The following is a 15545-nucleotide window of genomic DNA, read 5'->3' on the forward strand; positions in this document are numbered from 1 at the left end:
GTAGCGACCAACAATGACTCCTGCAAAGGTTGTGGTGTCTGCATCTTGTCCCTGGTTTGACATGGCTGTAACTTCAGTTGGGTGACTAATGGCCTCCAAGCCCTTTACAAAAAACTCCTTGAAAGTCTTATCGGGGATCTATTTGGAAAAGGCATTATACAATTGTTACAATGTGAGTACCGACTTGAATCCAATGTCACAATGCAACTGCAGGTGTGCTATAACTACAGCTCCAGATTTGTATGACTTGCTGGACTTCTGTTTGGCAACGTGAAGTTTGTGTATCATTATCTATAACTTCTAAGAAAGCTCAAGATTTCCCAGTGTTGTGTATCAGTGATGTGATGTCTACTCAACAATTTATTGATGTAGAGATTTGCAAAATTGTCAAATCCAATCCCTCAGTCTGTGACTAATGTCCCACATGAAGAAGCTTTGAGCATCACAAGGCGGCTTTGGTTCCTTTTAATTTATCATAAACCTGATCTGCGTGTCTTGGAGATCAGGAGTTTGAGGACATTTACACATTGGAATATTGTTGGCAGTGGCTTTCCCTTCCAATACATCTTTGCAATATTGCCTGTGCAAAACCAAATTTTAATAAATAAAAATGGGGACACCCAGAAGGCTTTTCATAAACCACAAATGCATAAAAAATGTGTTTTGTATAAATGTAAACAAGGCTTAGCTCATATTTAAAATAATTAGCTTTACAATGTAATGTAAGAAAAGTATAACCCCAATATATATTTTAAATATACACACAGATATGTACAAATATGTTCTCTAAAAATGAATGATTTGTGCAGCTCAGATATTTTTCAAAGGGCCGGAAAAAATGTGTTTGAAATTCCTCTTTAACGACCTCTTGAAACCGTTCCCCAAGAAATCCAGTCACAATGCAGTATAACAAGATGGTAATGTGGATCCACATGTGAGTTCTTGTGAGGCCCAATTATAATTTTCCAATAACACTAGAAATCCATTAGGCGGCTGTCTTGATACAAATAAAAACAATGGCATCGAAGACATACATGATTGAATGTTCTTAATGTGTCACATTTTGATAAGACTAGGGTAGCTGTACACAAGAGGGCAATCTGAAGAGCATTTTAGGAGTTGTGGAGCTACATGGGAGGTAGCAAATCAATTGATAATCAGGCTGTTGTTGTGATGGATGGGGAGATGGATGCACACAACTGTGATGCTCACCACTTTTGAATTCTTTCACCAGCAGAGTCTAAGAGTTTGAAGGGCTGAGGCCCGAAATGTCACTGCCGGTGAGAGCAATAAAAATCTGTGAGCATCACAGTTGTGCGGATCTATCTTGTTTTTACTGTACAGTTTTTTAGATCCAACACACTGGGTTAGAGCTGTGGATGTGCATATCTTTCCTCACAAACTGGGGAGATATCTTTGTCATAAAGGCAGTGGTGGAACGATGCTCTGGGGGAGCTGCTATCATTTTGTTGGTTTTTTGGGATTCTCACACCTGGCCCAGACTCAGTTGCTTATCAGGAGCTCTGTTGCCGTTTCCACATCCCAAGATTTTGACGACAATGCTGCTATTACTGCATTCTACGTGAAAGAGAGAGGGGTTACAAGGCATAGTAGCAAAACAAATGTGTATACAGAAAGAGACGACTGCTTTCAATAGTGATATTACCTTATCAAAACCCATGGCACAAAGTTTGTCTATTTTGAATGTATAGTCAGGACTGGAGACAGGAGCGCCTGCATAGACATGAGACCACAGTCTTGCAGTCTGTTTGAACATTTCTGGATTCTGTTTATACTACAGATTTAAAGAGAAGAGAATGTGATAAAAAAGTAAAAAGAAATAAGGCAGTGTAACTCAAAAAGATGAAGGTATTAGACCTGATTTGCCACTACAGCATCTTGCGGATCATCTGGTTCTGCTGCAGCGAGGAGTGCTTGAAGTGACAACAACACAGTTCGAAGGGTCATGGCAGCTGCCCTTTGAAAGACAGTAGGGATAAAGTGTCAGTACCGAGCTTTCACAAAATATTCATCATTAAATGTAAAAGCTCACAAACAATGAGAAAGAGTATTAATCTCACCACTGATCTTTTAAAATGTCTAAACATATTGCCCCTGTCACAGAACTGATATTAGGATGCCAGATGTTGGTCATGAAGCGTACCTAATGGATCAGAACTTTTAATATACATTATCAGAATAAACAGAGACAAATCTGTTCAAAATTAACAAAAGTTTCATACCTTTGGTGGGTTAAAAGGATAGGTTTCCGGTATTTTTATTTCTAGTTGAAACCTGCCCCCTAAAACCAAGATGTACCAGGAGCTGTTAATGTCTTAGACAAACAATGTAAATCAAAAAGCACATTTTCTGCAGGGCAAGGCTTAAAGTGTACCTTCATAAGGTGTATCTGGAGGACCTGCTATCTCCCCTCTGAGTTCTGTGAAGTTCTCATCCACCAAGTCAACTTTAATCTGATTCTTACTCGTCTAAAGTGAACAGATTGGACACAGTGGTAGAAAGGATTGTTAATAGATTGTTTGGTCGATTAATCAATGATTTTCTTTTTAGTGAGGGGCGTTAGCAACAGTTAGCTAACGTTAAACTAGCGGTTAGCTCACTCGTGGAAAATGCCTCTCAGGTTAAAGCTTTTGGACTTCCTACGTGAATGTATTAAAGGACTTCTGCACACCATAAATCGAGACAGCGGTTTTACGCGGCTTATCTAACGAAACACAACAAGTAAACCGAAAATTAACAAGAAAATCACGGCATAAAGTACAGATATAACTAGTTATTCGTATAACAAGCTAATATCTGTCATGTAACGCCTCTCACTATGTAACCTAACGTTATGCAAAACAATCCGCCAATGACACTTTGTCTCACACATTGAGGGATCTATACAGATATTAAAGATAAAAGATGTGCTGTTAAAAATGTAATTTGTAAGCATAAGAGTGATGGGCACAAACAAAAACATGAGCAGAGGCCTGACTGCGCGATAGCCTGATCCCCGATGTTTCTTGAACACACCCTCCTCGCTAAACAACAGAGTTAAGACTAAACAGTGGAGTCATCAGGCTAGGGCTAAAGTTGTTCGGTTAAGGCCCGACCTGCCGCTGGAACTTGAGGTTAGCACGGGTTTGTGTGGTCTACTTTGTCATTTATCTGTACATGTTGTTTTACATTTTAGAACAAATCGCTTAGATTCACTTAAAAAAAAACAGCGCACCTCTTCGCTCTTTAGGACCTCCTTAAACTCCCGTTTGATCCTCTGCACCGCGATGTTCGCCATGACTCTTTCGTCTCCTTCCCCAGCGCAGATGGTACACACGGGCCTCTCAGGAGCTCCCCCACGCCGCCAGTCAGCCAGTCAGCCGGTGTGAGGCTGCTGCCCTTTACTCTCCACAGAGATAAACTCTCTTTAGTTCCGCTTGTCAATGAGCAGGGCGCTGTTCAAAACAAATAGCCGCAAAACGGAGCAGGGTCGAGAACTTTCAGAGCGAACACTGGTGATAATGTGCGAGGTCCCGAGACCAGTCTGCGGTGTTTCATTAACTTGGTCGGGCTCAGGGGTCAGATCATCTCAAAGACACTCGATGATTCCCCTACAGCAAGCACTATCGTTGAGTCTTTATAAAAATCATTATAACTCACTTAATCCACTCACAGAAAGAAAACATTTCTGTGCCTGATGAATGATGCGGAATTTGTCATTTTATTTGAAAACATTTGCATCATTACACATTTTTGCTGCATAATTAATCCGCGTGTGTCTGTTGTTTTTTTCACATTGACTATTATCTGAGGAGAGTGTGCATAGTTGGGCAGATCATGCAGAAGGTGCATTTGTTTACCATCCTGAAAGTTTAGTCGTGCTTCTTTCTAATTGGCTCAAAGACCTGCCCTTAAAATGTCTGAACCAATCTCGACACGAGGGCTGAGGCTGGAGGTTCCTGGTGTTCCCGGATTCAGTGGTGGGTTCAAGTGTATTGGCAAGTTTCAACTCTTGCGGCAGGTTGTCCTGCTCATAGATTTTAATGAGGGTTTTGTTTCGACCATTTGGAAATATTGTCTTTCCAAAATTGTGCTAGTTGTTCACACCGCTTGCGCATGTGATTTTTCCATCTCTACAGGTAAGGTCTGAGGCAAAATGACTTAAGCAACTGCCTTTGTTGGGTATTAGGAATAATCCGTCTAAATGCATTGGGCTTGATGGAAAATTGTGCTAATGTGCTTTGTTTATTGGCAATTTCAACTCTTTACTTGTACTACATGTCTCTTATATATCGGTTATATTTAGCAATTACTGTAGACACACTTGTTATTTGTCTTTATACTTAAAAAAAAACAAAACAAAAAAACATCTTCCGCCTCTTTTTTTCCGACCTAGTTCACTTTTCTTTACTCAACAATTAGTTTGGTGTCTTGTTACAGTATGTGCTCCTCCTTATATAAGTGCTCTCTAGTTACAATAATATTTTGTCTGACACAGCCAAGAAGAACAATGGCAGAGGGTGGATTTGATCCATGTGAATGCATCTGCAGTCATGAACATGCGATGAGACGTTTGCTCAACCTGGTGAGAAAAATAGAGCTACTGAACTTTGCTTTGACAGTGTTCAGGAGAGTTTTAGGGAATAAGGGAAGGGCAGAGTTTTGGCAAATCAACACATCTTAGTGGTTTCTCTTATTCATAGTTAATCAAACCAGCATCTAGACTAATACTTTACTTTTACCGACTAAATAAGGGTCAATGTACCTGACACACACTGTATTTTCACTGTGTTGCATATTTGCTTCTGTTTTACATATGACCTAAATAGCTTTTAAAGAGCTAGTAAAACTTGCATGGCAAGCTGTTGTTGCAGACCATCGACCTTACTAGTGTGTTCTAGTTCTGCCTGGAAAAGCATGGAATCCCTAACAAATAACTATTCTTATATTATATTTAATAATGTATAGCTAGTCGCTGTTGTTTTAGCGCACACTAACAGTAAAATAAGTTATATATATGGACACAATTATTTGCAATACCAGAAAATAATGTTATCTTTTGTTTGTCTGCATTGTTTTCAGCTCAGACAGTCTCAGTCCTTCTGCACAGACACGGAGTGCCCTCAGGAATGTATGTTATATGTTGCTATTACACTGGGTCACTGAGAAGTAGCTTTACATTGATATAATGTTAAATACTCAAGTTTGACTGTCCTCAGTACCAGGTCCCGGCGGCTTTAACAATGGCCAGAATGACCTCACCTGGCAGATGATTCTCATTGGCTGGTTATTACTGGCTGTACTGCTGTTCCTGTTACGACCAATGAGTCTCAGAGGTTCTCGTCCTGCAGACAAATCCATTGGACCTCCCAATGTTAGTACAGACTTCAGTAAAAATTTGATTTCATATTTATCTTCATCATCAATGTTCTCTTAATCTTCATCATTGTAAAGAAAATGCATGTCTTTTGTTGTTTGTTTCTCATTTTAGAGCGATAGCCGAGAACCTCCTGCACCACCAGTAGACTAGCAACCAGAGAGACTGCACAACTTCAAAGTTTTTCTTATCAACAATCAACCTTTTATATTTCCGGTGGAGTTTGCTTTAAAATTGTTACTGAGACCAAATCAGGAGACCAACACGATTACACGTGCCAACTGAAGCAAATATGAAGATCATTTGCACACATCTTTAGTGTGATATATTATTATTTTGTAAAGCCTTTTTTTTTTTACTGGGAGTTAAAAAGAATGACTTTGTTGCCCATGAACACATTATCTGTGTTCATGGGCAACCTTGTATTCTCTCAAAAGCCACATATTTTCTTAATTTTCTTAATTTTCGCAAATGCCTGAATGATTGAATGTTGTATTTTTTATGACTTACTCATGTTTAAATGTTTAACTTAATGTTACATTAATGTTACTGAACAGGGCTATATTTATACACACACAAATACACATTATACACACACAAAACTTCTCGACTATAGCACTTTAATCTTCTGAACTTATACTATTACAATACAATTTCTTTGTGCAATATCCATTTTATTTTCTCCGATGTGGCACTTTTGGGAAAATAGCCCCAAAAATAAAAATGCAATTATAAAAACATAAACATTGTTCTTTTTCTTCACAATTACAGTTAAATGAATACAAGTTAAACAGAAAAATGTAAAGGAAATGTCTCCCAGAAGGTGGCAGTACTGCGCCTTTAAGCTGGTTCTTTCACCACCTTGAAAACACAAAGAAAACGTGTTTCCCTGGGTTACGTTAAACAAGTGGCTACACAACTGTTCTTCAGTTTTCATTTGCGTTTGTAGCTAAATCTTCGCCTCAAACAACCTCAAGGTAACAATGTTCCGCTGTCACAGCCAGCATAGAAGCTGCTATGCTCTTGTTAAACAAAGAGTTTAGCGACAATGACAAATCCAGAGTTGGGGATACTTGCATACACCAAGAGGCCGAAAACATCAAAAAGAACCACGTTTCAGGTATTGTTATTTTAATTTTAAGAGAATAAGAAGGTATTGCTTATGTGTCCTGAGTTGATGTTTGAAGTCCAACCTGCTATGTGTCCAATTGGACTAATGGACTTCTAGTTATTGTTCATTACAGGATGAACTCCAGGCTGCTGTATCTGCACGCGCAAGCAAAGTAATGATGGATCAATATTCTGACGACTTTGATGATGATGATGATGATGTAGATAGTAAGTATTTACAGTCTTCCGATCATTACTACTATCATTATTATGGGCAAAAGGTCGTTATGGTGTAATATGTGTTACAGATTTTTTAAAGGAACTTCGTAAATCCAGAAAAAATAAAGTAAAAGCATTCAAGGCAAGTAAAGCCAAAAAGGTCAACTTTGAGTTTTCGGATGATGAAGACAAACCCGGAAAATCCAAAAGAGTTTCTTTCCTCAAAACTAAAGGAAGTGGCTCACCTGTGGAGGGCAGCCATACAGATCACCCCTTTGGCCAATCTGTGGAAGGCAGTGATGATCATGGCTCATTTTCCTTAAAGCAGTTCACTCCAAGCAATGGGTCCACTGACAAAAGAAGTGATGAGGAGTCAATTAACGTCCAAGAGAGATCTTTGACACCAGTTTCAGAGGGTGCTTTGCAGTCTTCACCTCCACCCCTACCATCTGATACTCGTGAGGACACTCCAGATTCACTGACTCCAAGCATGGGTGGCACTCCTTCTCACTCTGCGCAGTTAACAGGTACATTATACCTTTATTATATTAGGATGCTATTAAATAAGCCCAGGTCCAGTAGTGCCAGTCTGCTGTTCTGCCAGGCTCGTTTCAACAGCTTTCAGGCACTAATGAGAACTTTTAAATTCATTTGTCGCTTCAATGACTCTGTGAACTCTTTGGTGGTGGCTCTGGTGAACCCCAGGTCTTGTGCTGCACGGTACCAGTCTCCTTTATGGAAACATTAGTATAGCTGTCTTTTATAATCTTGTATGTATTGTTTATGTGAGTCTTGTCTATGTATATGTCTTTTTTATACTATGGACCTGGAGTCTGAATAAAGAATGATGATGATTTATTATATACATAAGAAATATTACGACAATGCTTGTTTGAATGTTTGACCTTACAGAAAAGATACTGCCCACACCAAAACCAAGGCAAAGGGTTTTGGCACTGACTAATCACCCACAAGATAAGCTGTCCTCATCTCCCGATCAGAACAAGCCATTTGCTCCTACCAGTGAGCGGTCAAATCAGTACAACACCTCCAGTTACAGCTCAAATGTGAGTCTCACGTGTGAATTGTCAAGAGACATTATTAACAGTTTACATTGACATAAATAATGTATTATGTCAGTTTTCCGAAGGAACACAAGATGCAGGTTTAAGCAGCAGAAGCCAGTCCTTGTCGAGTATGGGTGAACACTCAGTCCTCACAAAGTCAGCAATGGATTCTGAATGCAAAGGTTACAAATGCAATATTCAGTAGCACTACTGTGCGACGTGTTAACTGGAACTTATGTCTTTTCTCTCTTTTTTTGTAGAAGACAGCCGAGATCATGGGCTATCATTCGAAGAACTTAGCATAAGTCAGCCACCAGCCACATTGGTATTTCTATTGCCTGCTAATGCATGTATTTAATGCTTTGAATGAGCAGTAAATAAAATCTGTTGATGATTTACAGCAAGACTCAGTGGATCAGATAGACTGTGCCCCTAGTCTTAATTCTCATATCTCTGACAACTCTTGTGGTACTTCGTAAGTATTTCTATAAAGACGAGCTAAGTTACGAATACGAGCAACATAATAATTTAAACAAACTGTTTTGAAAGGACACCCGCTTCCCCTCCTAAACGCTCCTTGAAAGCCCGTGGGGGCAGTGCAAAGGTCGTGGAGTCTAAGTATCTGGGGTCCCTCAGAGTTCTTGATCGTGCTGTTTCCCTTCAGGATTCTGAACCACAAGCAGATTCTCTACGAGCTGCGGTTTATCAGGTCACTGTGCACATTTGATCAAAATCCTGCCATCACACTGCATTGTTGTTGTTGTTAGAAAATACTGCTCAGACAATGAAAAGACATCCTTTTTTTTTTTATTGTCATTGGTCAAGCATTATTGTGTATTTGTACCCACATGTTTTTGTTTTCCATGACCAACAGGAATGGCTGAAGAAAAAAAAGGACAATTTGAAACAAAACGTGGAAATGAAAAAGGAAGCGGAAATTGCTAAAGAGAAAAAGAAACGGGTATTTGTTTTTAAGAAGTAGATTATGTTATTCGTAATGATAATTAATAATGATAAATAACTCAATTTGTACAGGATCAAGAAGCTAAAAAGGAAGACGCTATTTCCTCTTACGAAGCCTGGAAAGAAAAGAAATGGGAAAGTGTGAAAATTAAAATCAAAGAGCAACAAGAAAATACAAGAAAGGCAGAAAGAGCAAAAGAGGAGAGAGAAGAAAAAAGACAAGAGGCAGAACAGGTGTGTGTGTTTTTTTGACTGTATGTCAAAAGTAAAAGCTCAGTTGTCTTTAATTCCATGATTGAAATAACCACCTGGATGACGGACAATTTACACCTTTAAAAAAAATGATTGATTGATTTTTGATTTTATTTTATTTTTTTAAATACATTTTAGGTATTTGAGAAATGGAAACTTGAGCGAGACCGTCTCCTTCAGCAAAAGTACAGACAAGCAAGAAAGGATCAAAATGAACAAAAATTACAAAAGCAAGAAAAGGAGGAAGAACGAATACGAAGCAATTATTCAGCGTTTTTGGAGTGGTGAGTCAATGTGTGATATACTGAAATGAGATCATTAGTGATGGTCTAATATGTCTATATCAAATAATCTCATCTTTTCTCTTTAAGGAATGAGAAAAAGAAAAATGGTCTTTATGAAAAAGCCACTGCCAAACGCAAAGAACTCAAAGATAATGCCGAAACTGGACACTATTTAAAGGAAGAGAAGGATAAAATGGCTGTGGACATGTATGAGAGCTGGCTGGTGAGTAAAATTATGGATTTCCTGTTACTTTCCTGGATCTTTTTTTTAATTTTTTTATATAATACATTTTTGGGATTTTAGTTTACATAAAGCAAAACAAAAATAACATAAAATATAAAATAACTAAACAAAACCAAACATTCCGACTCCATTCAGAGACAAGTGGAAAGCTCGCCATGTGAGTTCACATGATGCCTCTATGAAGTATAGAGGATATGTCCATGCCGATGTACAACATAAAAGGGTCCCATATTTTGTAAAACACATCGTCTCTACAGTGCAATTTGCTGGTTAAATAATCCAAAGACACATATTCAAGTATGGTACGATGCCATTGACTTTTGCAGGGTGCTTTATCTGTAATCCAGTTGAGGAGGATACATTTCCTTGCACAAAATGTAAGCATCCTGTGAAGTTGCCTCCCATACTTCCCAGTGATAGTGACATCTGTTACACCAAGTAACATGGTCAGTGGATTGCACTCTTTAGTAGAAAGAATGGGGAATATTTTACTAAGTTCACCTTTTATAATATGCCAAAAATGTTGTACTTTTCTGCAGGACCAGTAGCAATGAGTGAGATTAGCTACTTCGGTTTTACATTTTAGGCATAACGGAGAAAGGTCTGAATTAAATTTAGGGGAAAGGGGAAATGTGAACACGATGTAAGATTTTGAGTTGTAAAGCACTTTCCTGGATCGTAATCACCTGAACTTTAGCTTTTGGTCCATTGTATTCACAGGCAAGGAAGACTTTAGAAAAGAAACGACGCCAAGAAGAAAAGTGGTTGCAAGGCATACTTGATGACGGCCCCCCTCCACCCTGGAGTCCCCCAAACAAAACCATCCCACATGGAAAGTAATTTAGTTGCATCCTGGTTTTTTTGGTATACAATATTTTTTATAGATGTATCGTTTTTATTGTTTATTTATGTTTTATTGAGAATAATGATCTTATTACATAAAGTCACACAAGAAATAAACTGACTGCGTTTGTGTTTTGTTACGGGGGGAGTGGGCGGTGTTTTCGACCTTTACTTTGAAAAACACACAGCGGAAGTTACTGGGCAATTTTCTGTAATCGTTTGTAGTCGTCACATCACCAACACCTCCTCCTCCTTCAGACTCAAGCCCTGCACGTCCGAGGCAGAACAAACTCCAGTCCTGAGTTGAGCAACATTGATCTTTTTTCTCTCTCTCTTCGCCTGAATTGACTCACGTTTAATCATCGCCGAAAAACAGGGTGTTGTTTTTTTTGTTGAGCTGCGGGTTTGACATCGCCAGACGAGCACAAGCTGTAAAACCTCTCAAGTTTTGGTCTGTCGAGTTGGCAAAAGGTAATGTATCGTTTACCTCAGTTATAGCTTGTAACAACTTGCAGCTTCTCGTAAGATTGATATGTTAATCATATTAGTTCTCGCGTTATTGCACAATAATGTGAGCCTTTAGTTTAATCTCAATCAATCAATCACACCCCGTGTTCAAACATTTGACAGCGCCGCAAACTGGGTGACAGGTATCTGGGATAAAAGGTCGTTTTGATTTCTGCAGCTCTACATGAAGCGGGGGCAGCTTCATGAATGGCTCTTTCTTCCTCCTGAGCAGGAGATATAACGGTGCTGCTGGTTCCTGCTGTGAATGTTAACCATCATTCATTCTGCTGCACTTTACTTCCTCTCAATAGGACTGACCGACGTGTTGCTCACACATTTATTTATTTAACATATTTAGATTATACACGTTTATGCATTTATTAAAGGGACTATAGGGAGTTTAAAAATGTTCCAGCCATGTCCTAATGTGTAGAATGAGCTCAGACCTGTTCACCACAACTGCCTCTAAAATCCTGCACTGTCACTCAAAAAGGTGTTAATTCACGAGCTTAATATAGAAGGTGCAGTTACACATATGGCCTGAGGTGGCAGTAGTGAGTATAAAATGGCATACTTGCATCTAGCCCCTTTAAGCATTGAATATATATTTGTGTCAGTGTTTCTAACCAGTGTTAATTTCGTCGACTAAAATATTTAGTCTTAATTTTAGTCAAAGTGATATATTTGACGACTAAAATTGGACTAAAACTAAATTTAAAAGTTTTTCATGAGACTAAAACTATGACTAAAATGTCCAGATATTTTAGTCGACTAAAATAAGACTAAATAAAAATGAAAAGGAGAGACTATAATCATCCAAACTTTTATTGACCGTCTGAAAAAAACTCATATCATGTAAATTCACTGTCTAATGATCAGCTCTGAGCTTTATTCATGTGGAAGCAGCTCCGTGAAGTCGATGACCACGATTTAATATGATTATAATGAATATTATAACTATAAGTCGACTAAATTAGTCTTCATTTTAGTCGACTAAATTGACATGCGATTTTAGTCGACTAAAACTAGACTAAAATTGAAACGTTTTTTTTTGACTAAATCTTGACTAAAAACAAATTATAGTTTAGTCAAAAGACTAAGACTAAAACTAAAATAAAATATGTTGTCAAAATTAACACTGTTTCTAACTTGTGAATAATTTGCTTTCAATCAACATATTGACGTAAAAGAGAAATGTGGTGATTTGCTTCAGATCACTGCATGATTGCTACAGACAAACACAATTACCTTCTGTTTGTTTTCAGATGTTCAAGATTAAGCGGATCTGCTGCATTGGGGCTGGATATGTCGGCGGTCCGACTTGCAGTGTGATTGCTGAGATGTGCCCAGAGATCACTGTGACTGTTGTTGATGTCAATGAGTCTCGTATCAAAGCCTGGAATTCAGACACCCTTCCCATTTATGAGGTACTGTATTCATATAATAATATTAATCACTAGAAACTTTTGCAATGGCCACAGATTTTTTTTAAACTCCTGAAATCCTTGAAAGTCTTGAAATCCTTGAAACCCCTGAAATCCTTGAAACTGTTGAAACCTTGGAACTCCTGAAATCCTTGAGAATGTCCTTGAAACTATTGAAGATCCCCAATAAGTTGTATTATATAGCTTTCATTGTGAAAATCCCTATTTAGTTGCATAATCCCCAAAAGTAATAGCAGGATTCTGGTGAACATGCTGAACATTTTTAGGTATAACCTGCGGAAGTTGCTGAAGAACATGGAAACCAATTATAATCAATAATAGCTTACATTTATATTACGCTTTAGACACTTGACATGCTTCTCAAAGAACTACAGATGACTCATTCACTCCATACCCTGTGGTGGTAAGACGCTCACATAGCCACAGCTGCCAAAGACAGAAACATGGCTGTCAATATGTGCCAACAGCCTCACCGGACAACTCCCAATTTCTCACCCACACACCACACTGTCATGGGCAATTTGGATTAAGCCTCATTCATTCCGCAGGAAATATTACTCAAAGTAGCTATGAAGCAAGGAGGACCTAATTATTTCCAGATTGCCGTGTGTTGCAACTCTACGTCATCTCTGGCCTTTTTGAAGAGTCACACAAGACCAGTCATATGAATTTTACTTTACTACACTGTGAGTGTCTCATTTCATACTCGTTTTTTTTTCAGCCTGGTCTAAAGGAGGTCGTTGAATCATGTCGTGGGAGGAATTTGTTTTTCTCGACGGACATCGACTCTGCCATACGAGATGCTGACCTTGTTTTTATCTCTGTGAGTCCCACAATCTGAAATCTAGATTTAACATCTGAATTTGAGGAAAATAATATTAAATTGAGATGTCGTTTTTTCCAGGTGAACACGCCTACTAAGACCTATGGGATGGGAAAGGGCCGAGCAGCTGACCTAAAGTATATTGAAGCATGTGCTCGAAGAATTGTCGAAATGTCCAATGGCTACAAGATTGTCACTGAGAAGAGTACCGTGCCAGTCCGTGCTGCTGAAAGCATTCGTCGAATCTTTGACGCCAATACCAAGCCAAGTCTTAACCTACAAGTGTGTATTTTGTCATCAGTTTACAACTCATAGACCTGTTTGAAAGTTAAAACATGTTTATCCATCCATTTAGGTGCTGTCCAACCCCGAGTTTCTTGCAGAAGGAACTGCTGTGCGAGACCTTAAGGATCCAGACCGTGTTCTGATCGGTGGGGATGAAACGCCAGAAGGTCAAAAGGCAATCAAGGCACTCTGTGCAGTCTATGAAAACTGGGTTCCCAAGGCACGGATCATCACCACAAACACATGGTCGTCCGAGCTGTCCAAACTGGTCAGTATTTCTGTGTTTCAGAATGCAACATATGAGCCTGTAATACTACGATGAGATAAAGGAAGCCTACAATTGTGTATGCGCAGTTTGTGATTTAGAAATATAGTGGGATATTGGATCCTGTCATTAATGTAAGGGGCAAATGAGTAGTTTGTTTGTCATTTTTCAGTTTAATGCAAAAGTCAATATAAAGCAGCTGCTCTTGTGTCCCCATGCCAGAATGGGAGACGCTCACATTGACTAATAGTTATTTTCACATCAAAGTTATGAATTGAACTTTTCAATGAATCCAAGATGCTCCACAGAGGTGCTGACAAGACTCGCTTGCGCTTGTGCAAAGAACATTAAAAGTAAATGGTCTGCTTTTAGCAGCGCCCTCTGGTTCAAAGGACTTCAACCACATGTTTTTTATTCCTCACATTGAGGTAAAAAAACAAAAACAATGAAAACTTACTTTGAAACTAACATTTATAGGCAGCCAATGCCTTTTTGGCCCAACGAATCAGCAGCATCAACAGCATCAGTGCACTTTGTGAATCCACTGGAGCAGATGTGGAGGAAGTTGCTAAGGCGATCGGCATGGACCAGAGAATAGGAAGCAAATTTCTCAAAGCCAGTGTCGGTAAGAGACAAGTTTAACTGGTTAATACATTCATATTGTAGATCATTTTTAAATAACCATCTGTTTCCCAGGCTTTGGAGGAAGCTGCTTTCAAAAGGATGTTCTCAATCTGGTTTACCTGTGTGAGGCTCTGAACCTGCCTGAAGTCGCCTCCTACTGGCAACAGGTAACAATTGCAGCAAATGCACAGTTTACACGTTTGGTTTATCATTCTACACACTACTTAAACTGTTTGTGCTGTAGGTGATTGACATGAATGAATACCAGAGAAGGCGCTTTGCATGTAGAATCATTGATTGCCTCTTTAACACGGTAACTGATAAGAAAATAGCTCTGCTTGGTTTTTCTTTTAAGAAAGACACAGGAGATACAAGGTTAGTAGAAACAGATTTATTTATTGTTTGAATCTAAAAATACAAAATATGAATATTTGTGAGACCACTCGTGTGTGTTTGTGCCAAAGGGAGTCATCCAGTATTTACATTTCAAAGTACCTCATGGATGAAGGGGCCAAGCTGTTCATCTATGACCCCAAAGTCCTCAAGGAACAAATCATCCATGACCTTTCCCAGCCCAGCATTTCAGAAGACAATCCAGAAAGAGGTAAGCCATAGATTTCAGGTGAAAATATGAGAACAATTTTGCTAACTTGCTCTTGCTCATGTTTATCTAGTGTCCCAGTTGGTGACCGTCACCAATGATCCCTATGAAGCCTGCCAAAGTGCTCATGCCTTGGTCATATGTACTGAATGGGACATGTTTAAAGTAAACTTTCTTTATTCAACTCCTTAGTAGTAAATGTAGCAGAATATTTAAATTAAAAAGAGTTAATATGCTTCCTCTTTGTTTTTCAGGAACTTGACTATGAAAAAATCCACAAGAAGATGTTGAAGCCTGCCTTTCTCTTTGATGGACGAAGAGTGTTGGATCACCTCCATCCTTTGCTCCAGAATATTGGTTTCCAGGTGAGTGCAATAAGCAATAAATAATAGTTTTTTTTATAGGTTTTATCATAATATATATTTTTATTTGCAGATTGAGACTATTGGCAAGAAAGTTGCAGCTTCAAGAATCCCCTACACCCCAGCGGCCGTGTGTCCTCGCATTGCCCCCATTGAACCACCTCCTAAAAAAACCAAAGTCTGAATTTCTATGGATACACATTCCTCTCTCACCCATTTATTGCTGATCATCCTTCAGTTATTCCTAGTCATTAAGACACTAAACTGAGTTGGC

General features: G+C 38.8%; 5 protein-coding genes across 7 annotated transcripts in view; 3 read left to right on the top strand and 2 right to left on the bottom strand.

Moving 5' to 3' along the window:
* Positions 1-865: 865 nt before the first annotated feature.
* ube2kb (ubiquitin-conjugating enzyme E2Kb) lies at positions 866-3358 on the bottom strand. Its single transcript, XM_079553108.1, has 7 exons — positions 3236-3358; positions 2396-2489; positions 2244-2302; positions 2082-2164; positions 1879-1978; positions 1667-1795; positions 866-1578 (listed from the first exon to the last, which is right to left on the bottom strand). Exons 1-7 carry the CDS (start codon positions 3296-3298, stop codon positions 1504-1506), a joined length of 603 nt encoding a protein of 200 aa, XP_079409234.1. The 5' UTR covers positions 3299-3358; the 3' UTR covers positions 866-1503.
* Positions 2679-5766, top strand: smim14 (small integral membrane protein 14). 2 transcript variants are annotated; one of them, XM_079553109.1, is made up of 5 exons: positions 2679-3134; positions 4499-4585; positions 5083-5131; positions 5220-5374; positions 5492-5766. In XM_079553109.1, exons 2-5 carry the CDS (start codon positions 4511-4513, stop codon positions 5528-5530), a joined length of 318 nt encoding a protein of 105 aa, XP_079409235.1. In that variant the 5' UTR covers positions 2679-3134; positions 4499-4510; the 3' UTR covers positions 5531-5766. The 2 variants fall into 2 exon arrangements, with proteins under 2 accessions (XP_079409235.1, XP_079409236.1); XM_079553110.1 differs by lacking the exon at positions 2679-3134 and adding an exon at positions 3859-4139.
* A 497-nt stretch (positions 5767-6263) lies between these two features.
* On the top strand, positions 6264-10471 carry map9 (microtubule-associated protein 9). 2 transcript variants are annotated; one of them, XM_079554185.1, is made up of 13 exons: positions 6264-6497; positions 6622-6715; positions 6796-7233; positions 7619-7773; positions 7847-7955; positions 8034-8098; positions 8175-8248; positions 8323-8482; positions 8648-8734; positions 8809-8970; positions 9127-9272; positions 9360-9495; positions 10237-10471. In XM_079554185.1, the coding sequence occupies exons 1-13, from the start codon at positions 6426-6428 to the stop codon at positions 10354-10356; spliced, it is 1818 nt and encodes a 605-aa protein (XP_079410311.1). In that variant the 5' UTR covers positions 6264-6425; the 3' UTR covers positions 10357-10471. The 2 variants fall into 2 exon arrangements, with proteins under 2 accessions (XP_079410311.1, XP_079410312.1); XM_079554186.1 differs by having other exon boundaries at positions 8037-8098.
* Positions 10472-10603: 132 nt separating this feature from the next.
* ugdh (UDP-glucose 6-dehydrogenase) lies at positions 10604-15531 on the top strand. The gene is made up of 12 exons (XM_079554188.1): positions 10604-10830; positions 12132-12293; positions 13033-13134; positions 13216-13416; positions 13490-13687; positions 14162-14309; positions 14381-14475; positions 14553-14683; positions 14773-14912; positions 14983-15074; positions 15164-15274; positions 15345-15531. Exons 2-12 carry the CDS (start codon positions 12132-12134, stop codon positions 15453-15455), a joined length of 1491 nt encoding a protein of 496 aa, XP_079410314.1. The 5' UTR covers positions 10604-10830; the 3' UTR covers positions 15456-15531.
* The window catches only part of klhl5 (kelch-like family member 5), a 42523-nt gene continuing 39736 nt past the window's right edge, over positions 12759-15545 (bottom strand). Inside the window, exon 10 of the mRNA XM_079554181.1 lies at positions 12759-12770. The gene's annotated coding sequence lies outside the window, so the exon portion shown is untranslated. The remainder of the gene's footprint in view (positions 12771-15545) is intronic.

This window comes from Gobius niger (genome assembly GCF_951799975.1).
Source record: "Gobius niger genome assembly, chromosome: 3".
In the NCBI taxonomy this organism is placed as follows: Eukaryota; Metazoa; Chordata; class Actinopteri; order Gobiiformes; family Gobiidae; genus Gobius; species Gobius niger.